Source organism: Amia ocellicauda, chromosome 17, assembly GCF_036373705.1.
Source record: "Amia ocellicauda isolate fAmiCal2 chromosome 17, fAmiCal2.hap1, whole genome shotgun sequence".
NCBI classification, from domain to species: Eukaryota; Metazoa; Chordata; class Actinopteri; order Amiiformes; family Amiidae; genus Amia; species Amia ocellicauda.
Genome location: NC_089866.1, coordinates 13,060,748 through 13,080,195, shown reverse-complemented (window position 1 = coordinate 13,080,195; position 19,448 = coordinate 13,060,748). Strand labels below are relative to the sequence as shown.

The window sequence follows — 19,448 nt, the reverse complement described above, 5'->3', positions numbered from 1 at the left end:
GAATGAAAACGAGGGGAGAACACTGATGTAACCACTTTTTTATTGGCACCTGTTACAAAATACAATGAGTGGCGCTGCTGTGAAAAGCAGCTTCAATGAAAAGCAGCAGAATAAATCAGAAAGAATTAAGGTGTCCTGAAAAACAGCGGTTTCTCAAGTGAAAAATGTATTCAAGTGAAGAGCACAGCACTCCCCCTCTGTGCTGCAACCCCAAAATTCGAGAGAAGAGGAATTCAATCAACAGATTATCTAAGGGAACGCATGTCCGCTGAAAACAAAATGAAAAGATGGCATCGAGATTGTGAATCTTCATTGCTAATCGTTTTTTTACTTCTGAGTACTATGCTGAAGGAGCCCGCTTACACTAGGGGCAGGTAATCGGATCTGCCTTCGTTTTGGAGACTAGGTCTTAACAGGCAGCTATACTGTAAAATGCGGAATGATGGACACAGTTAAATTGTGATTTAAAACGCAACGATAAGTCATAACTTAGGGCCAAACAAAAATTAAATGCACACTTCAGAGATTAAGTATCTTCACTGGCCTATGATAAAGCTCTTTACGGGCCAAGGATCTTAGGCCTGGAAAACAGAAGACAATGAAAAAGAGTAGAAAAAAGGTGAACGGGCTTGGTTTTGGTTTATAATTGACACAAGAAACTCCCTTTCATTCACAGAAACATCACATATCTAATGCTAGTCCCATACTCAGAGATGTGTTTAAATATCAAGTAAGAAGCTGACCTACTGGAAGCTGGGATTTACAAACTAAAAAAGGTCAAACGTAGGTGCTTTGGTCATACTTTTTGATTAGCTACCTGTAGTTTGTAATCTAGAACTCCCTATGAATGACATTTAATGATGGAAAAATTGCACAAAAAGGTTTTATTTCCTAGTTTAATTTCTCTCTAAGGGAGAGATATACATATAGGAAAGTAGTTTTAGACAGAGTAAAAAATTACCTACTGCAACCTGCAAGCAACAGCATTTTCGAAACCGAGTGCCATCTGTCATGTAAACGAAAACAGAAAATACAATATCCTATACAGTTCAAAAGGCCAATTCTCAAGCCTGAAATGAAATACAAATAGTGTTGTAAAGGTGTCAAATATTTAAAGCTCTGATGCATTAAGAAGGGAAAACGCTTCTGCACTCACTGTTAATCTATTATCAGAGCAAAGTACCATGTACTTGGCTGGGAGCTTAAGCCATTCATTTCACAAGGGTCGTAGCTTGTGCCAAAACACGGCCAGCTGCACTGTGTTGGTTATACTTTGTTTGCAGGTCCAGCCATACAGTAGAAACCAGTTATATCATCTTTATATATCCTTTCAAAAAGCATGCATGCGTATCCTGCAAATATACTGAAGTCTAAAACTTACAATCAACGTGTATATTTTAAACCTTTTTCAAACTTCTTAAGATCATCATCATCTCCATAACAATGATGGGTTTATAAAGTAAGATTACAGTGTTAGATCTTAGTTTGTATAAACAGTGGTGTTAAGCTATTGAGGCTAGCTAGAGAAAACTATGGAAAATAAAAAGTTAAATAAATTATAAAAGATTACCGGATGCTCCAAGTCTAAATCTGAGCATCATACTTTATGCCTTTGCTGTATATACATTTCACAACAAAAATGGAAAACGTTGAAAAAGTGAAATTAAATATTTTGTTTTTACAACGGAATTTACAGGATTGAGTTTCGAGACAAACATCTGCACGTGTTCACGCCTTCCCAGGAAAACAAACAAAACAAAGAACTTGCCAGAACTTAACTACCTTGCGCTTTCAAGTAAATATCAAACGCATCCCTTTCCATGTCATTTAAGTTTCTGCTTTTAACTTGAAATTGGTATTAGTCTTATCAAACATACAGCAAAATGTTGGGGGAGCAGAGTCGCCAGTGCCAGGTGAGAGGGCAGGTCTGTATGCATCGACAATCTGTGGATGTTGATTGCTCTGAATTGATCTTGCGCATTGCGGGGGGACGAAAGAACGAACAAACAAAACACTAACAGCTTTTTCCCCCAAATCAGATTGAATCGCTTCCTGAACGGTTTCATCACTCTGAGTAACACACGCCTGATCCCTAGCACTGCCTCCTCACCCCTTCAGTAAGCGCACCTGAAAGCGCTTGTTCCTATAGCGCAGAAACAACCTTGCTTGGTTACGAGCAGATTTGCGTTGTTGTTCTTCCGCCTGCAGGGGTTAGCTAATGATCTTACTGATAGCTTGGAGAGAGGGGAAGTCATCATCGGACATGTGCAAGGTTTTATGGGCCACAAAGTCCTTCTGTGCCAGGACCTGCCTGCAAGTGGGGCAGATCTGGCAGTCGAGCTCCAGGTTGCTGTTGGAGGTGTTGACCTGCCAGGCGTTTTTCTTGTTTTTTTTGGGTTTACTGCCGCTCGCCTTCTCCAGCGCTTTGAAGTCGCTGTGGGCCGAGAGCAGCTCCTGTTGCTTGTTGGTGTCAGGCAGCAGAACCAGCAGCTCATTGAAGATCCTCTTGAAGTTCTCGCCCAGCAGGTCTCTGCAGCTCTTGTGGTACTGTGCAGCAGTAATCAGGCACTGGGATAAAAAATGTATATATATAGATTTATTGCCAATTTAAAACAAACAACTGCCTCCACTCAGTTCACATCCCTTGTTGCAGTCTTTTCCTCGCTTGACTTCCAGTGTAGGGAAGCGCGGAGCAAACTCACTGGCACAGTGCCTTGGATTATTCATTCGTAGGCTTGCTACACTTTGAGGCGTATTTTGTAAAAGGGCAAACTGTCAGTAAGAAAACACTGAAAACACTGGCTCTTCAAAGGAACCGTTTTGTCGACTCATGTAAATGTATTGCTTGGCCGGGATTTTTCCTCTTAATTAGAGAACTTGATCAGATATGTTCATGTTCTCTTAAAGATAAGTAGAAGTATTTTTTTCAACACTGTGTTACATCAATACAATCTGACCTCAGGTTATCAAAAACATAGATTGTTTGTAGAAGCCTCAACACAAAGAGAGTATTTGTTTTCAGGAGGGTCTCTATGAAAGGTAAATGGTCAAGTGTTGAGATGTGTGGGATAATTAACACACCCAGCTGAATAACATAAGGGGACACACAGCATTTTAAATGTTTGGGGTTTTACTAGAATTTACTAGAAGAAAAGGCACCAGCCTTCCTTAACATGTCATCGCAAAGGAGCATTTTATTACTGTAACTCACAAAGCCACGGAAGGGGTTATCAGTTCAAGACAGTATGTATTTCATGTGCATCTGAGTAAATGGGAATATTGTAATGGCACCTCCAATTGTATATGACTTCTGTCCATTTCCAAAATAATATGTAGATATACACATGAAGACAGCAAAGCAACTACAAGTATACAGTATAAAAACAAAACTCTTACCTGTCTAAATTGGCCCGAGTAGGTTTTGAATTGGTTGAATTTAGACTCGTCATTTTGTAGGAAGTTTTTAATGGATTCTATGAGTTGCAAATTTCGCTGATGGAAATTCTCTGGCTGGGAATACACTGGCCTGCAATGTGACAGACAACGATGATAAGTACCATTAAAAGAACTTCAGCATGTTGATGAGAAACTAAAAAACTGTAGAGAACCTCATCACCTCAGTCACCCAGAATCTAACAATCTGGGATCCTAACAGAACGACTTCAATCACGTGATTTATTTTCACATTGGATGCATAAGATACAAAGGAGACTCCCACTTCTTTTTTAGATACTGTACTCCCCCTTGTGGAGAGTTTGGATCCTGCATGTTCACTCACTCTTCGACTGCTGGAATGGTTGGCTCCAATACGTTGGCGTTGAGGGGGATGCCAGTGAATCCAGGAGGTGGTTTGCTAATCGGTGCCACTAACCCTGGGGGAGGCAGAGGGGCTGCACTGACCTGTCCGCCCTTCATTGGAAAGGCCGATTTGAAACCTGTGAAATAACCGAAACACAAACCCGCAACGTTTTTTTTAAAAGGTGTAAAAAGACCAACAATATAAGAATATTTTATAATAATACATAAATTGCTGCGTATTGTACCTGGCGGGGGCTTTTTAGACATCAAAGCAGGAAATTCCTCTTCTTCTTCAGGGAGTGGGCAGGGATCTGGGGCTGCCTGCTTTTTCAGTCCAGGCGGCTCCTTGGGAACGATAGTGTTGTTGTTCTCCGGGGGCTTGTCAGGGCGCCCGTTGACGCAGGTGTTGGTTTTAGAGGCTGCTGTGAGCACGGGTTTAGCGAGGTTCGCATTGGGGTGCTTGGTCTCGGGACGGTTCTCTTTCTGGGCCACAAGGGCAGCGGTTTCCCCAGGGGGTGGTGACAGGGAGGAGGATGACGCCGCTGACGGCGCCGCCAGGGTCTGCTTCTCCCCTCCCATCTTCTTCCGTTTGCCCACTTTGGTCACCGCCTGGGCAGAGGGCTTGCCCGTCAGCAGGGAGGAGATGTCCAGCATGGTGGGCACGCTGCGGATTTCCTGAGTGGTCCTGCCAGTCAGGTCATCGTCTTCATCAGAAGAGGCGGACCTGGTTTTGGGGGGGGCTTTATTATTGTTCCCTGGCGTGGGCTTCTTCTTGGGCTGGGAGGAAGTCATGGAGAGGAGAGGGGGGTTGGAGGAGGAAGAGGAGGAGAAAGGCGGGTTCACGGACGCAGGAGGAGCCATCTTGGTGGGTTTCACCAGGTTTTTGTTTGCAGCACTGGACCAGGCAGTTGAGGTGTTGCCAAATGGTTTCTGAGGTCTGATCTTGGACACTAAGGCTGGGAAATCCTCTTCTTGGAAGGAGGATAGTTTCCTGGGCTGGGCAGTGTAGGCCGGAGTCATGAGCGAAGACACAGCTGTGCTGGACAGACTGGGGAAATCATCTTCTTTCAGCTTGACGGGAGCCGGCTTGATCATGCTGGAAGAAGAAGAAAATCAATTAAAAATGAGCAGATGGCCTTCAGTCGAATTAGATGAAGATGGAGCAAACACACAGCAACTCAGGGCTTCAAAACAATTCTTCATATAAAAGTCCTTCCTGCGTTTATCATTTTCTTTCTTTGCCTCTTTGCATGTCCTTGTCAAATTAATTTGCCTGTTTGCTGCTCCCATAATTTATGTGGACAAAGCTAAACACAAGGATTATAAACACACAGACAATCTGAAAAAAAGAAAAGTCCAGACATTGTGCCTGCTTGGAAAATCTGAAACCACTGTTACAGCTAATGGTTTAGGCAAGGTAGCCTCCATTCTGTCAAGAGCAAATAGAAACTAAGGATGACATTTTCCAGGAAAAGCATCTCTGGAACTTAATTCAGGATCAGGCAATTCTATAGGCATTTACACCAGGCCTGTCATGTCTGACCAGTACAAAATTACAGTAACGCACTACAACAGACATTTAGTTCAAGATAAATGGCTTCCTGTTTTTTTATTTTTCTCCCAGGTTTTGAAACCCTATTTCTAAGTGACTGCACTGACTTTTCCCTTTTCCAAACAGCAGCTGCTAATAAAATATTTTTTTAACTTAACTGAGAACCATCAACTGGACTCTTGATCACTGCTCAAGTGTTTGGTGTACCTCAAAAATAAATACTTGATGAATGCATATTGACAAATATTAATAATAAACAGAATACATTTGTGAGTAAGAAGATTTTTTTTTTTTTTTTTAAAGGAGTTTGCCATCACTAGAGTATTCCCCTACCAAATGCTTTGATTTGCATTTGCATTTGCAAAGTACTTTTTCCAACAGTGGGGACTGAAAAGGAAGCATTACAAAAGTTCTGATGAACAGCAGTTTCAGTTTAGCTCTGTAGCTTACAGTACAAGCTGCAAATACAAAATGTCCAGATTGGGCTCAGTGCTTTAACAAATGCAATGAATGCTCCAATCCGGGTTAAAAAGTGGAGAACAAAAGAACAAAAAACAATCAGCTCAAATACTATCAGCTGAGATTCTGAGATTCTGAGATGCAAACACTTTCTTAGGCTTCCCATGGACAAATGAATGCATTGCATATACATATATTGTTTGGTTTTGAAGGCATTTTAAACTCTTGCCTGCCATTTATTCCTTTGCAGTGCGCATTCTTCTGTTTTGTGTATTACATTTCAATTAACATTATGAACCCTGCACAGGTTAGTGCTGTGGGACTGTGGTCCTTTTTGAAAGGCAGGGGCAAATCTACAACTCTCCAATTAAAACGAGAGAAAAAACACACAAGATGAAAAAAGCCTGTTATTAGTCTTTTTTTTCACTATTATTCCATGTGCAAATTAATAAAAAAAATAAAACTGTTAAAGAAAAAAAGGTTTTCTGACAATAAATGTACTTTAGAACCTTAGAAATCTACAAAACTTCTTACAGCACTTCACATACCTCTAACAAAGGTAATCAACAACAAAAAAACACATTACAAATGTTTTACATCAATATTTACAACTATTTACATGTGGCGAGGTTTGAAAACAAAAAGAGAAATGTAAAATGCACATAAATATGCAAAAACAATCACGTAAAAGCTATATACAATGTGCAATTGTGTTGCAATGCTCAATGGTCTATGTTTTTGCCATGTGTGATACTTCTCGAAGCATTCATCTGGGTGTAAGATAGGCTTTCTGCTGCAGGTTTTACATAAGAATAGTCTAATTTCTGCCTCCATTTAAATAACTATTTACTTCACTGTCTGCTTATTCTAACATCTGTAACAGCTGTGCAGATGTGGCGGTGTTTAGCCTGTATCTCTCTCTCTATCACTTATTAACTCCAGACTCTTGCAGCGGGGGGCTTAACCCTTAAGTTTCAAGTGTTTTCCAACTTACCGCGATGTTTCAAAGGCTGTGCTCAGCTTTTTCCGGAAGAGAATTGGCTTTTTCTATGCAAAAGACGCATAAGGGACGCAAAGGTTTAACACCAAAGGCAAAAACAATCTGCTCTTGAATGCATTTTTTTTTTTTTATCCACTTTGAATAAGACTTGTCCAATAAAAAGTTACCTTGCAACAGGTGCTGCTGTTGCACCCAATATCGGGAAATCGTCCCTTTTCAGAGATCTAATGCCATTTACTGATTTAGCAGCATCCTTAGGACCTAAAACAAACAAACAGATGTCAGAATTAATGCCAGGTATATACAATTTACCAAAAGATCAATAAGAACAATACAAACTAAAAAAAAAACTTGGGTAATTTAGTTTGAAATTCTATTGTTTTACTGCAGGATTTAAGGAACCCAGGTCGTTTTATATCATTTCTGCCATCCTGTGATGTACACTTCGTACCTGGAGCTTCACTGGGAGGCTTGGCTACACTTCGGACAGTCCGGGAGTCTTCAGTGTCCATTACATCTTCTTTCCGGGGTTTGGGGGGCTCTCGTTCCTGAGCCTGTCGTTTTTCCTCCTGTCTTCGGGCTGCTACAGAGGCTCTGACGGCCGCAGCAATCTCCCGGTCTTCTTCCTCCCTGCAAACAACAACACAAACTCTGAGCAGGAGGAGCAGGCATCAATATCAGCGCAGCCTGGAGTGTAGGAGCTTATAAAGGTTCCTGTTTAGGCAATCGGAACAGTGCGTATTTAATTAATTAGGTGATTTTCCACAGTGTAAACTCACCCACCCACTGAGTGTGCTGGGGTGAGGGTGTGCATGTGACCTACCGGTTATATCTCCAGCTTCCTCTTCGATTCTGCTGGCCTCCCCGAGCCCCTCCTCTCCCTGTCCTCGGGTGCCTGTTGTAGCGGTCCACTTCCTCATAGTCCTCTCCGCCAACAAGACCTACGAACAAACACAAATGTTTCACGGACAGAACAGAACCATTTGCCTACAGACTGGGGATTCAGAAATGGGAGGGAATAAAAAAGAATACTGGGGTACAAATACAATTACAATGAAAGCAGGCTTTGGAGAAAGGCACTGTATTGAATCTATTGGACAGTGATCTTCCGCTCACCCTCGTTCCTCCTCGGGTGTCTCGGCGCGTAGCTGAACTGCAGATCTATGTGGCGGTTCTGCCGCGCCTCGGCCCTGTTCTTGCTGTGAGAGGAGGCCTTGTGGGCTTTGTAGTCGATCTCCGAGCGGAAGGCGTGGGTGAACTGCTCTGTGCTGCAGCGGCCCTCCTCACACAGGTAGTGCTGGTCTCGGAAATGTTCGCGAAGATAGTCATAGTCGCTGCAAAGGACAATGCAAGCAATGCAAAATCAATCAAGAATTTATATACTGCATACTGCCCCCTTTAAAAGCATCTCAAGCCGGCTGACATAAGATGAAGAAGAAAAAATACAAAGTCTAAAATAAAGTGAGGAGTTACATTACTTTCTTTTGGAAAGGATATATAAATAAAAAAGCACACACGCATACACAAAATATTACAGATTTCATTGAAGAAATTAAACATGGGACCTGCCATTCTACTCACATGGAAACAGGCAACTCCTTGTTTATGAAGTTGACAATTATTAAGCTATCAAAGAGGGACCCTAGTGATAAAGCCAATGGAATACATTTAAGAGTCTTATAATATACCACCTGATGAGACTTCTGGATCATTAAGCTACCACCAACCTAATCAACAAGATGGATCAAATTTATTTCAGATGCTCTTATGTTCTTATCTGCCCATGGTATATATTGCATTAATGATGCCTTTAATGGTGTGAGGTATGTTCCATCCTCTGAAAGGAATAACCGTCTGAAGGCAATCCATTTGAAAATTACAGAAAGGAGACCCTCCACTCCTGCTGCCACTGAGCTTCAGCTGCCAAGTGCATTATACAATGCTATATTAAATCCACCCATTAAGCCACAGTGACAGGATCAGTTTCTGTTCACACAGGTTTCGAACCGCTGTGCAGCCCCCCAGGTTAAAGCCCGGTTGGAAGGGAACCTGGACACACACCTGTAGTATTCCTGAGCGCCGTCCGAATCGCAGAAGTGACAGAAATAGTGATCTCTCCTCAGGTGTTTCAGCAGCTCATCGTTGTCCAGGTAGCGGTCATCACAGAACTTGCAGAGCGGGTGTCCGCGGTGGGACGTGTCGTCAGGGTCTCCCTGTGTCCGGTGTCGGGCCAGATCCTTGCGATTGTACCACTTCCGCTCGTGAGTAAAAATCTGTGGGAGTTACAAAGCAGTGCACCGGTACAGAATAAATGTTGGGCTAATGTGACACAATGTAAACAAATTAACATGACTAAGAAACTGTGACGGTTACATTATAACCGGTAAGGTTATAAACAAGGTAATTGGTATAGTTTGCCATACAGGAATTTAAATACGATCACTAATGTATCAGTTACAAATGCAGGTGGATATGAATTGCAATATTCAACAAGACTTGTATCAAAAAGAGAGCGGCCAATGAGGTTACCTTCAGATGTTTTGCACAGAGTTTACAGCAGAACAGCTCGTGCTGTTTCCTCATGTGTTGTTCCAACTCCTCGAACTTGGAAAACACCCTCGGCTCTGGACAGTGTGGGCATTCAGACTGTAATATCCTCCTAAGATGGGGAGACAGGCATTAATGTTAGAGATTACACAAACCATATAGACCAGGGCTGTGCTCCAATCTACACAGGACAACAGGGAGAAATAGAAAGGCTGAGTACACCGAGATCTCATTAATCGTTTAACAAAACAGATTCCATTTACACAGCCCAGACTATCTCTGGACACACAATAAGAATGAACCTGTGCTTTCAGCTAATTAAACATCCGAGAAGTATTTTTTAGTTATTACAAACGCATACCTGAACTGTGCGTAGATTGTGGCATCGCTGAAGTAAATATCATACTTCTTCTCACACTGAAACTGTTGGGAAGGTATTGTAGCAAAAGGTTCAAGTTTCTTCACGAAAAGGACCTAGAAAATGGACAAACATTAATTCAGCTGCTCAATGAAAAACAGTCCAACTCAAAGACACTGTAATAAATAAAATACCAACTGTTAGCTGCTAATGTAAATATGAACTACAAACTTTGTCTCTTCAACTAAGAAACAATAATCTGAATAACTGTCCTGGCTTCACACTTCATGCTTCAGAAAATAGCCGTTTGATAAGCATATACAATTTGTTACAACTCACATGTAAGCTTCCACATGACCGAGGAATGTCTGGCTAAAATTAAGATGGAATTTTCCATGTTCCGGAAAATTATTTCATGGGACTTTTTTTATTACTGAAGTCAGTGAGTGGTTTTATAAGTAAAGTCATTTCAGGACATCCAATTCCCCTTCGGCAGATTGATTTCTCTAGTTTTCTTTTGCCAGATATTGAACAGGAACTAATGCAATTAACTATTCATGAAGCATACATTATTTAACATTAATGTAACATCTTAGGTGCTCAAAATTTGGTTTCCCACTTGAACCATTCAAATAAGGTAACAAAAAATGGAATGGAATGTGAATTACATACGCTTTCACTTCGGTTGCACACTAGTGGTTAACAATTACAGATACATTTGGGTCCTTCGGACTACAGGAGTTTTCATAGTTTATACTTTGAATCTAAGACAATCATTCACAAACATCCCTCTAAAGTCAAAATACAAGAAAGGCACAAAACACTCAGAAAACTACTGTGAATGCATGTTTGATTCACAGACACTCCTACAGTTAAGTGTTTTAAATGAAGGGCTGCAGAATGAGAAAGACCAGCAGCTTATTGCCATACTCAGCAAGTCCAAAAGTCAGCCTTTGCCATTATTGGATTCGTCCACATTCAGAGATCTGGCTCTGGAAAAACCAGAGTGCGCACAATCATGGAGTGAAATAGTGAAGAAAAGCAAAAGTGCCTGGGATGATTGTAACTCATATTCCTGGAAATAGCAGCACACTGCCCTGCAATATGAGACAAGTTCAAAAAGAAATGAACTAAATTCAATCCATAGATGTTTTCTTCATTGGAGTCTTTCCACATGGTTTTCCAGAGGGACAAAATAAGAAGCTGACTGAAAAATCCACAGCCTTGTTTGGGTCCCTGAATAAACTGCTCTCAAAAGGGTGTGTAGACTATATCAAAATGTGCCTTGTATTTCCTCTTTACACACCTTTAAAAATACAAGCCAAGTGATTTAGCTGAATACATCCGATTATAAGAATCACTTTCCGAGCAACTTTTCATCTTGGCCTTTTTGGAAATCATGTCCACTTGTGGGGGAGTAATGCCACAACACAAGTAATTTTACACTTGAATGGGCAGTATGAGATCACTGTACTCAAACTCACTGTAAACAGATACACATCATAGAGACATGTGTCATGCTATTGGTGTACCATTGTTTAGTGACTTCTAGGTACACAGATAAAACCAGGTGTGGCAGACTGAACTATGAGCATTGGGTAACTGAACTGAGTCACTACATAACTATCACCTACTGGGAGGCACAGGCCTGGAGATGATACCACCAGTGACACAGTGGGGACACGTGGACTGAAAACACATGGTATAAGCTGAATATTGTATGACATACACTGTTTATGAAAACAAGTAAAACATAAATAAAACACAATCTGTTCAGAGGATGTGGTAGGCCTACCCACATTAAATATGTCCACGAACCCTTACACCTATATAAACTCCAGTGAAAGCAATTCGAAACAGATCAGGTAATACTGACACACTGTAATGCAGACTGAGTGACCCTGTCTAATGACTAATCCAGTGTTATCTACACACTACCTTCAGCCATGACTTCCACTAGGCTGTCACTGAACACGATCATGCGTTAGACGTGGCTGAGGACGGGGTTTCATTTCCTCCACTGCGCACACGTGTATACTGGAGCACTGCTGGGGTGACACTGGATTTGCTGGTTTTCTAGCGGAGCTGCCTGTCACTACACTGACCGGCCCGTTTTAAACACGTGTGATTGTTCTGGTCCGTAACACGAGTTACTGGTCGCGCTCGTCTACCGCAGTTCTGCGCAGCTCTGCGCTGCTCCACCAATCTGCGCAGAACTGCGGAAATCTGCGCTAGTGCAGACCACTGTACTGCAGTGGACACAACACGTCTCGCCATCTTACATAGCAACACGGGTCGGTACAACTCCAAACCTTGCACTTCACAACACAATAACATACCACAATGCACAACAATACACATTTAAATAAACACCGAAACTTGTGAGGGGGAGAAAAACACGTTGGTATCAATCTTTAGTCTGACGTCTAGAACTATATTAATAAATAACCTATTATATCTAATACGGACATAAATCAGCTCCACTGCTTTATTTAAATAACGTTAATAACATATGACACTCGATTACACAGGAATACATGTATGGCCAAACAGATATTCCCATGAAAAACAGCGGTCACTCGTACTGACACACGCCGTTGCTTTTAAAATGTCTTTAAACGAGACCAACTTCGCTGCTGCTCCCCGATGACAGAGGCTCAACTCCCCTTCGTGTCCAGAGCGGTATATGAGGCCTAGGCCGCCACATTGCCTCCCCGGGCTGTAGTGCACCACAGTGCGGGTACCTTATCGAGCTCCTCCCGGCAGACGGCGCAGTACCTCTGCTCGCACAGCACCCGCATCTTGGTGGAGCAGCGGTAGCACACCGGGTGATCGCACTTCCCCAGCGCGAAGATGTCGAGCTCCTGGCAGCACAGCACACAGCTCCGCTCGGTATCCTTTCCAGACTTGGACTCCATGGCTGGTAAAGACAGAATCGTGGGCTTTGGTTGACAATTTAACACCGACGAGCTGTAAGTCCACAAGTCTGAACCGGCCGGCGCTCCCCCCCGCTGACGTCAACACGCAAACCAACGAGTTCTGCACAGACGGATTTCCGCGCGTCTGCGGTTCGGGCCAATAGAGAATGCGCCCCCTAGCGGTTACAGTGAACACTACTTTTGATTAAATTGCAAATATTCTGCTAATTTACTAACATGTTTGTCTTCAATGTATTAATTAAATTACTAGGACGTTACTCATTATTCATATATTCTAGCACATATGCTGGTCTTTCACGTATTGTATCTACTGCATCCCATAATGCTTTGGGAATTGCTTTTTGAGACAATGAGTTATATGCTCATGAACAAACAGATTATAAAGCAGTTATACACCTTTTATAAAAAACATTGCATGAAATATAACCTTTGAACACAATACCTGTTAAAATTCCCAGTTTTCTGTAACTGTATGAATAGTTCTATGGAATTGGTAGATTCACAAGAAAAAGATTAATTGTTCTATGAAACTTATACAGACAGACATACATGCTCAGGACTGCACTTGTGTCTGGAAATAAACTTATGATGGAAATAGATGTGGGTTTAGACTGTGAGTTGAAAATATACTTGGAAGTGGTGAGAGACTAGAACTGGAGAGGTACAAAATTATTTTAGTTTATTTTGTTTTTCATACTGAAATATGTCATTAAGACAATGAAGTCGCTTTTTGCTGAATCTCACGAGCGGATTATACAACCCAAACAATTGATTTTACTTTGCAGAAAATACAAGTGAATCAATGCAAGAACATTTAATGTATGTTTCTGTTACAAGAACATTGCTGACTTGGGAACAAATGTTCTAACTGGTAATGTGCAATTAATGAATGCAAATTGTATTTCTTTGTCTATAAAGACTCACAGAACTTTCAATTATATAAATAGAAGTTAATTCAATCTCTTCCTCTATTGACGTTTTTATGTTACACCTGGACACGAAACACTTACACGTGTGAATAAGAGGTACAAAATCCAGGGAAAATGCAAAATAGCAAAAGCAAAATAACTCAACAATGTCTTTGTAAAAATGAACATTGTTTATCAATTAAACAAAAAACTGAATTATGGTGAACCTGACAATAAGTTAGGTTAGAAACAAAACACCTTATCGTGTCAATTGTCAGAAACGGATAAACATCATTCACTCCAGCAGCAGTGCTGGTGCAGAATTCAGTTCTCTTCAGTCGTTCATCTGTTTTTTATACATTAGGATGGACTCTTGGTTTTAGGCTGTACTGAACAGAAACTCAATCTGGATTGATCTAATTTAATTAAATTTATCCAAGTGTTATTTGTACAAATGTATTTTTGAGGATCCTGCATTTGTGTTGCATCCGTCTGCCTTCTTCACAGCACATCTGTCTTTACTGCATCTCCTCGTCCTCCTCCCCGTCTTCTTCTGGTTCATCTTCGTCAAAGTATCGCTCTTCTTCATCCCGACTCACAATGTCCAGATTGTCATAATCTGGGTTGTCGTCTACCTCACTGTAACACAGAAACACAGAGCGTCACTGAACAGCAGCTCTTACACATGGTACAAAACCACTGAAGCACTTTGAGCAGATCCACGGTCACACTTGCACACGCACTGCCCATCTCCCCAACACATACAACTGTAACACCCCGGGCACAGAGTGACAAAGCACTACTCCCCCACCAATGGCAGTCTCTCTTGGATCTCTCAGCTGACCTGTAGTCAAAGTCCCGGTCTTTGCCATCGAGGAAGCGCTGGTGCATTCGGCTGACAAACTCCTCCCTCAACAGAGCTTTTTCCTCTGCGCTGGGCTCCCACTGCTGCTCCCCCGACACATGGCCTTCTGGGAGGGACAGGGAGACACATAGACACACTAACGCTCTGCAAGGCACACCAACACACCAATGGAAAGACACACTCTTACTGATTGAAGACCTAAAACTAATCGCTTTTTTATTTTTAATTGCATAAAACACCAGGAAAACATGCTTCCTAAAGATTTCTGAAGATTATACATGGAAGTCAAATATGTCCAGAAGTTACTTCCAAATTATAATATGAAATACACAATAATACTTGGGTTGGAACCATTTTTTTTTTTTTTAATTACATTTTGTTTGAAAAGAACTAAAAATAAAAATCTACATATCCACATTAGTTCTAAACTAAAGAAGAAAAGTGATGTAACAATATTCCATCTGGAGTGCTTGAGTTTCTCAAAGCCAGGCCTTAGGGGTGCATGAAGTTATACAAGGTTGAAACATTATGTCTTAATACCCTTACACTATGACAAACTACTTGACACTGTTAACACCAACGCAATGATACACTGACAAACGGCTGCACTGACACACATGCGTACATTGGCACAGACACACTGACAAATTAATTCAATCTCACCTTACCAGAAAGTGTGATGCACTGATATAACCATGCACTATTTCAATGCCACACACACTTGCTCTGACACACCGATACAAGAACACACACAGAGAGTGATAGACGCACTGCCAGACACACACACACACACACACACACACTGGCACCCTGATGCACCGATACCTCATCAGACACTGACAGAGTGATTCACTGAAACAGACTCACCCTGAAGTTCTGCTTCACACAAACCCACACACAACTAACAAAACATGTGCTCTTTGTGGATTTCTATAATGAGAACTTCTGTACTGGCAGAATGAAACTCTTGACACACTGAAGAGGCGTAAACACACACAAACCACACATTTTGACTTCAGAGGTATTTATTATTTATTTATATACTTTTGATTTTTTTTAAACCCATTATTTTACTTTTTTTTTTTTTAACATGACAGCAGCCATTGCTGCAATAAAAATACTCATTTCAAAGAGCTTAAAGCATAACAATTTAAATTAGAAAATGTGATGGAATTAAAATTGTAAGAATGGATCTGCAGAAGGAATTGAATTGAAGGAATTCACGTGGCGAGGGAACTGAATTAGTGAAATGGATGTAACCCTGGTTGGTGTTATATATGCAATATGCAGGTGTAAAAACTGCTTGGAAAGCATTTCAGTTTTAATTTAATTTAATTTCACTTTTTCACTCAGACTAAAGTTGTTCTTACAGTGTTAGGTTTATTGACTGTATATATTTGGTGAACACTGGGTGAAAGCATCCGATATGAAATAAAATATTAATAAAATAATATTCGTATGATAACTATTACTTTAATCATCTACATAAGACACCTTTCACCTAAGGAAATCAGGTTCAGTGACAGTCTGGTTCATGATGGTAAAAGACCAGCAGTCCTAATTTAATTATAAATGTTTGCAGTTTTCCAAAATACGATTATTTATCGAGCTTTTGCAGCCATTGAGAGATTTGACGAGCCCTAGGGATGTTACAGCAGCTTTGGTAAATATCTGTATTGCCCTGACACATCAGCAAATCCTGCACCAGCTTTGCAAAATCAGGGCCAAGATCAATTCAATGAGAAAGAATAAAACGGCAAAAACGAAATAAACCTAAAAGACCAACAATCCCAAACCCTCTCCATCTCCCTCTCTCACCTTCCTCCTCCTCCTCCTCCTCCGTCTCCTCCACGGCCCCGTCCTCTGTGTCCTGCTGCTGCTGCAGCCGGCTCTGGATCAGGCCCTCCTGGTAGGAGTGGAGCAGCAGGTCTGCCAGGCCCTGTGGCCCCCCCGCCGGCCCCTCCGCCGAGCGCTGCAGGAGCTCCTCGTCGCTCAGGTACTGGCCGATGTACTGCTCGTACAGCAGAGGCTCCCGGGCTCGCATCTCATCCTCACTGAAATACTGGCCGGCTGAGGACGACACACACACACACACACACAGGGCATGAGGGAGGCTATGACACCGGCCAAGCGGCTCAATCCTCCGTTTCTCCCCGGTTCCCCCCACCCCCGCCCCAGGCTCCTCTGCCTCTCCTACCCTGCTGAAGGGCTCTGAGGGCAGCGTAGCGGTGGTTGCGGACCCTGGTTCTCTTGGCCTGGTTGGAGGCGCGTTTCTCCACCTCCCTGCAGTAGTGCTGGGCCCGGCAGTCGGAACGGAGGTGAGCGAAGGACCCCAGGTGTTCGGGCCTCAGCTGAGCCTGGTAGCGCTCCAGGAACACCAGAGGCCTGGTCCTGTACTGCTGCAGCAGCACGGCTCTCCGCTGGGCCAACGTCAGGTCGGGCTCCCCCAGCTGCTGGCTCTTCACAGGAGCGGCGCTCTCTGCCACAGCCTGCAGCATATCTGAGAGGTCAGTGCCTTCCTCCTGGAGAGGGAGGGAGAGAGGAGGAGGAGGAGAGGAGGAAGCTAACTTTACAAGGTGTCTGTCCCATCTGAAACCATTACTGGAGAAGCTGAAGAGTATAATCAGAAGACTGCAAACAAACAGCACTGCTCTTATGAATGTTTACTACAGGACATGAGCAGAGAGATTTGGCATTTCTTCCTTGGATTTACCATAGTTTTACCATGCATTCATTTAGCTTGGCATGGTTTTTGATAGTCTGTATCACAGTTTACTATACCTCTCCATGCAGTGCTACTTTTGTATAAGAATGATCACATAACATTGCTTCAAATCCCAGGTCAAACGCTAGAATGCAAGCAGCAATGTTATGTAGATGTACTGAGGGCGAGCACAAAATAGCGTCTTCTCTATACTCCCTATATTACTAATCTTTGTCTGTAACGAAACAGAAAATAGCCATTGCTTTCTTTCAATTATCCACACATCATTTGTTTTGTCTGTATCACTATGTAATCATTGCCTCAAATATCCCATGAAACAGTCACATAATAAACTTGAGAACACCTGCACACTGTGTGGAAAATAAAAGCACTTATTTCCCCACAACCGATGCCTCTGTGTTTCCTAAACCCTGTCTGAGAGCCCACACGGTGTCACAAATATATACACCGATCAGCCATAACATTATGACCATCTACCTAATATTGTGTAGGTCCCAAAACAGCCCTGACCCATCGAGGCATGGACTCCACTAGACCTCTGAAGGTGTGCTGTGGTATCTGGCACCAAGACGTTAGCAGCAGATCCTTTAAGTCCTGTAAGTTGCGAGGTGAGGCCTCCATGGATCGGACTTCTTTAGCCAGCACATCCCACAGATGCTCGATTGGACTGAGATCTGGGGAATTTGGAGGCCAAGTCAACACCTTGAACTCGTGATTCATCGGACCAGGCCACCTTCTTCCATTGCTCCGTGGTCCAGTTCTGATGCTCACGTGTCCATTGTAGGTGCTTTCGGCAGTGGACAGGGGTCAGCATGGGCACCCTGACTGGTCTGCGGCTACGCAGCCCCATACGCAACAAACTGCACTGCACTGTGTGTTTCTATCAGAACCAGCATTCACTTTTTCAGCAATTTGAGCTACAGTAGCTCGTCTGTTGGATCGGACCACATGGGCCAGCCTTCTCTCCCCACGTGCATCAGTGAGCCTTGGCCGCCCATGACCCTGTTGCCGGTTCACCGCTTCTCCTTCCTTGGACCACTTTTGATAGGTACTGACCACTGCAGACCGGGAACACCCCACAAGAGCTGCAGTTTTGGAGATGCTCTGACCCAGTCATCTAGCCATCACAATTTGGCCCTTGTCAAAGTCACTCTGATCCTTACATTTGCCCATTTTTCCTGCTTCTAACACATCAACCTTGAGGACAAAATGTTCACTTGCTGCCTAATATATCCCACCCACTGACAGGTGCCATGATAACGAGATGATCAGTGTTATTCGCAGTGTGCCTTCAGCTGTCGGTGGTCATAATATTATGGCTGATCGTTGTATATCTCAAGCCACAGAAGAGACAGATTTGTAAGCGGTGCTTTCTTAGCATTTGTAAATTACCCTTACAAATATGTAACCACCTCTCCAGTCTCCTCACTGACCTCACTCTCCACCTCCTCAATGTCCTCAGCAGGAGCTGGTTGCACCGGCCATTGAATCTCATTCTGATTGACTGTTGGGGGAAATTCAGCAACCTCACTGCTGAGGCTAGAAGAGCCTGTGCTTTCTTTGGGGTCAATCTCCCCCCACAAAGCTGCAGAGTGAAGAACAGAAAGTATATATATATATATAAAACAAACAAAAAAAGAGTATGTAACATAATTACACCCTTGTAGTACAGACAAGTAATAGATTGATTTTCTTAAAATAAATGAATTGCGTTAATCCCTGACCGCTTTATTTCAGTACACCGTGTGAAACGACATATCAATACAATCAACAGCAACCTGTTCTCGCGTTTTGCATTTTACAGCCGGGGACCACGGGTTGGTTTCGTTAATACTCCTGTGGTAAATAGTTGACAGCTAAGAAACTTTCGCTTAACCTGTATGTCCTCAACTGTGTTACCTTAACATCCACTACATGTTCAGCTCATTTGATTCCTATTTCTACTGAGACAAATGTGGTTTTGTAGTAATTGTGCATAACGATCTGTACATTGCTATTTCGAGCTCTACTCCAAACACAGGCACTTACATTTAGGGAAGGGAAGTAAAATGAACATTACCTGAGATCATCGTGTCGGACCTGGGATAATTCCACGTATGAGCATGAAATACACATTCACCCCCATCAGAGCACCTCGGAGCACACTGCGCCCTCGCTATCCGCCCTCTTCCGCTTGTCCGTCGGTGTTATTGGTCCGCAGCGGAAATGCCGGAGCAGAACTGAACTGTAGTTCCGCATTGACTGGTTACATTCGGGTCTTATAACGGTGCATTTGAAAGAAAAAAAACTACTTACAA

The 19,448-nt window shown here is 42.6% G+C and overlaps 2 protein-coding genes across 4 annotated transcripts; both read right to left on the bottom strand.

Annotated features, from left to right (window-relative positions):
- Window positions 1-23: 23 nt before the first annotated feature.
- Window positions 24-12,746, bottom strand: znf598 (zinc finger protein 598). Its single transcript, XM_066689610.1, has 12 exons — window positions 12,459-12,746; window positions 9,718-9,830; window positions 9,339-9,468; window positions 8,871-9,082; window positions 7,926-8,143; window positions 7,633-7,750; window positions 7,261-7,439; window positions 6,977-7,070; window positions 4,044-4,894; window positions 3,779-3,935; window positions 3,397-3,526; window positions 24-2,568 (listed from the first exon to the last, which is right to left on the bottom strand). The coding sequence occupies exons 1-12, from the start codon at window positions 12,630-12,632 to the stop codon at window positions 2,212-2,214; spliced, it is 2,733 nt and encodes a 910-aa protein (XP_066545707.1). The 5' UTR covers window positions 12,633-12,746; the 3' UTR covers window positions 24-2,211.
- A 565-nt stretch (window positions 12,747-13,311) lies between these two features.
- On the bottom strand, window positions 13,312-19,342 carry ccdc97 (coiled-coil domain containing 97). Of its 3 annotated transcripts, none has more exons than XM_066689611.1 (6): window positions 19,211-19,342; window positions 18,585-18,736; window positions 16,624-16,948; window positions 16,245-16,496; window positions 14,406-14,532; window positions 13,312-14,200 (listed from the first exon to the last, which is right to left on the bottom strand). In XM_066689611.1, exons 1-6 carry the CDS (start codon window positions 19,218-19,220, stop codon window positions 14,080-14,082), a joined length of 987 nt encoding a protein of 328 aa, XP_066545708.1. In that variant the 5' UTR covers window positions 19,221-19,342; the 3' UTR covers window positions 13,312-14,079. The 3 variants fall into 3 exon arrangements, with proteins under 3 accessions (XP_066545708.1, XP_066545710.1, XP_066545711.1); XM_066689613.1 differs by having other exon boundaries at window positions 14,406-14,529; XM_066689614.1 differs by lacking the exon at window positions 18,585-18,736 and having other exon boundaries at window positions 19,211-19,336.
- Between the last annotated feature and the right edge of the window lie 106 nt (window positions 19,343-19,448).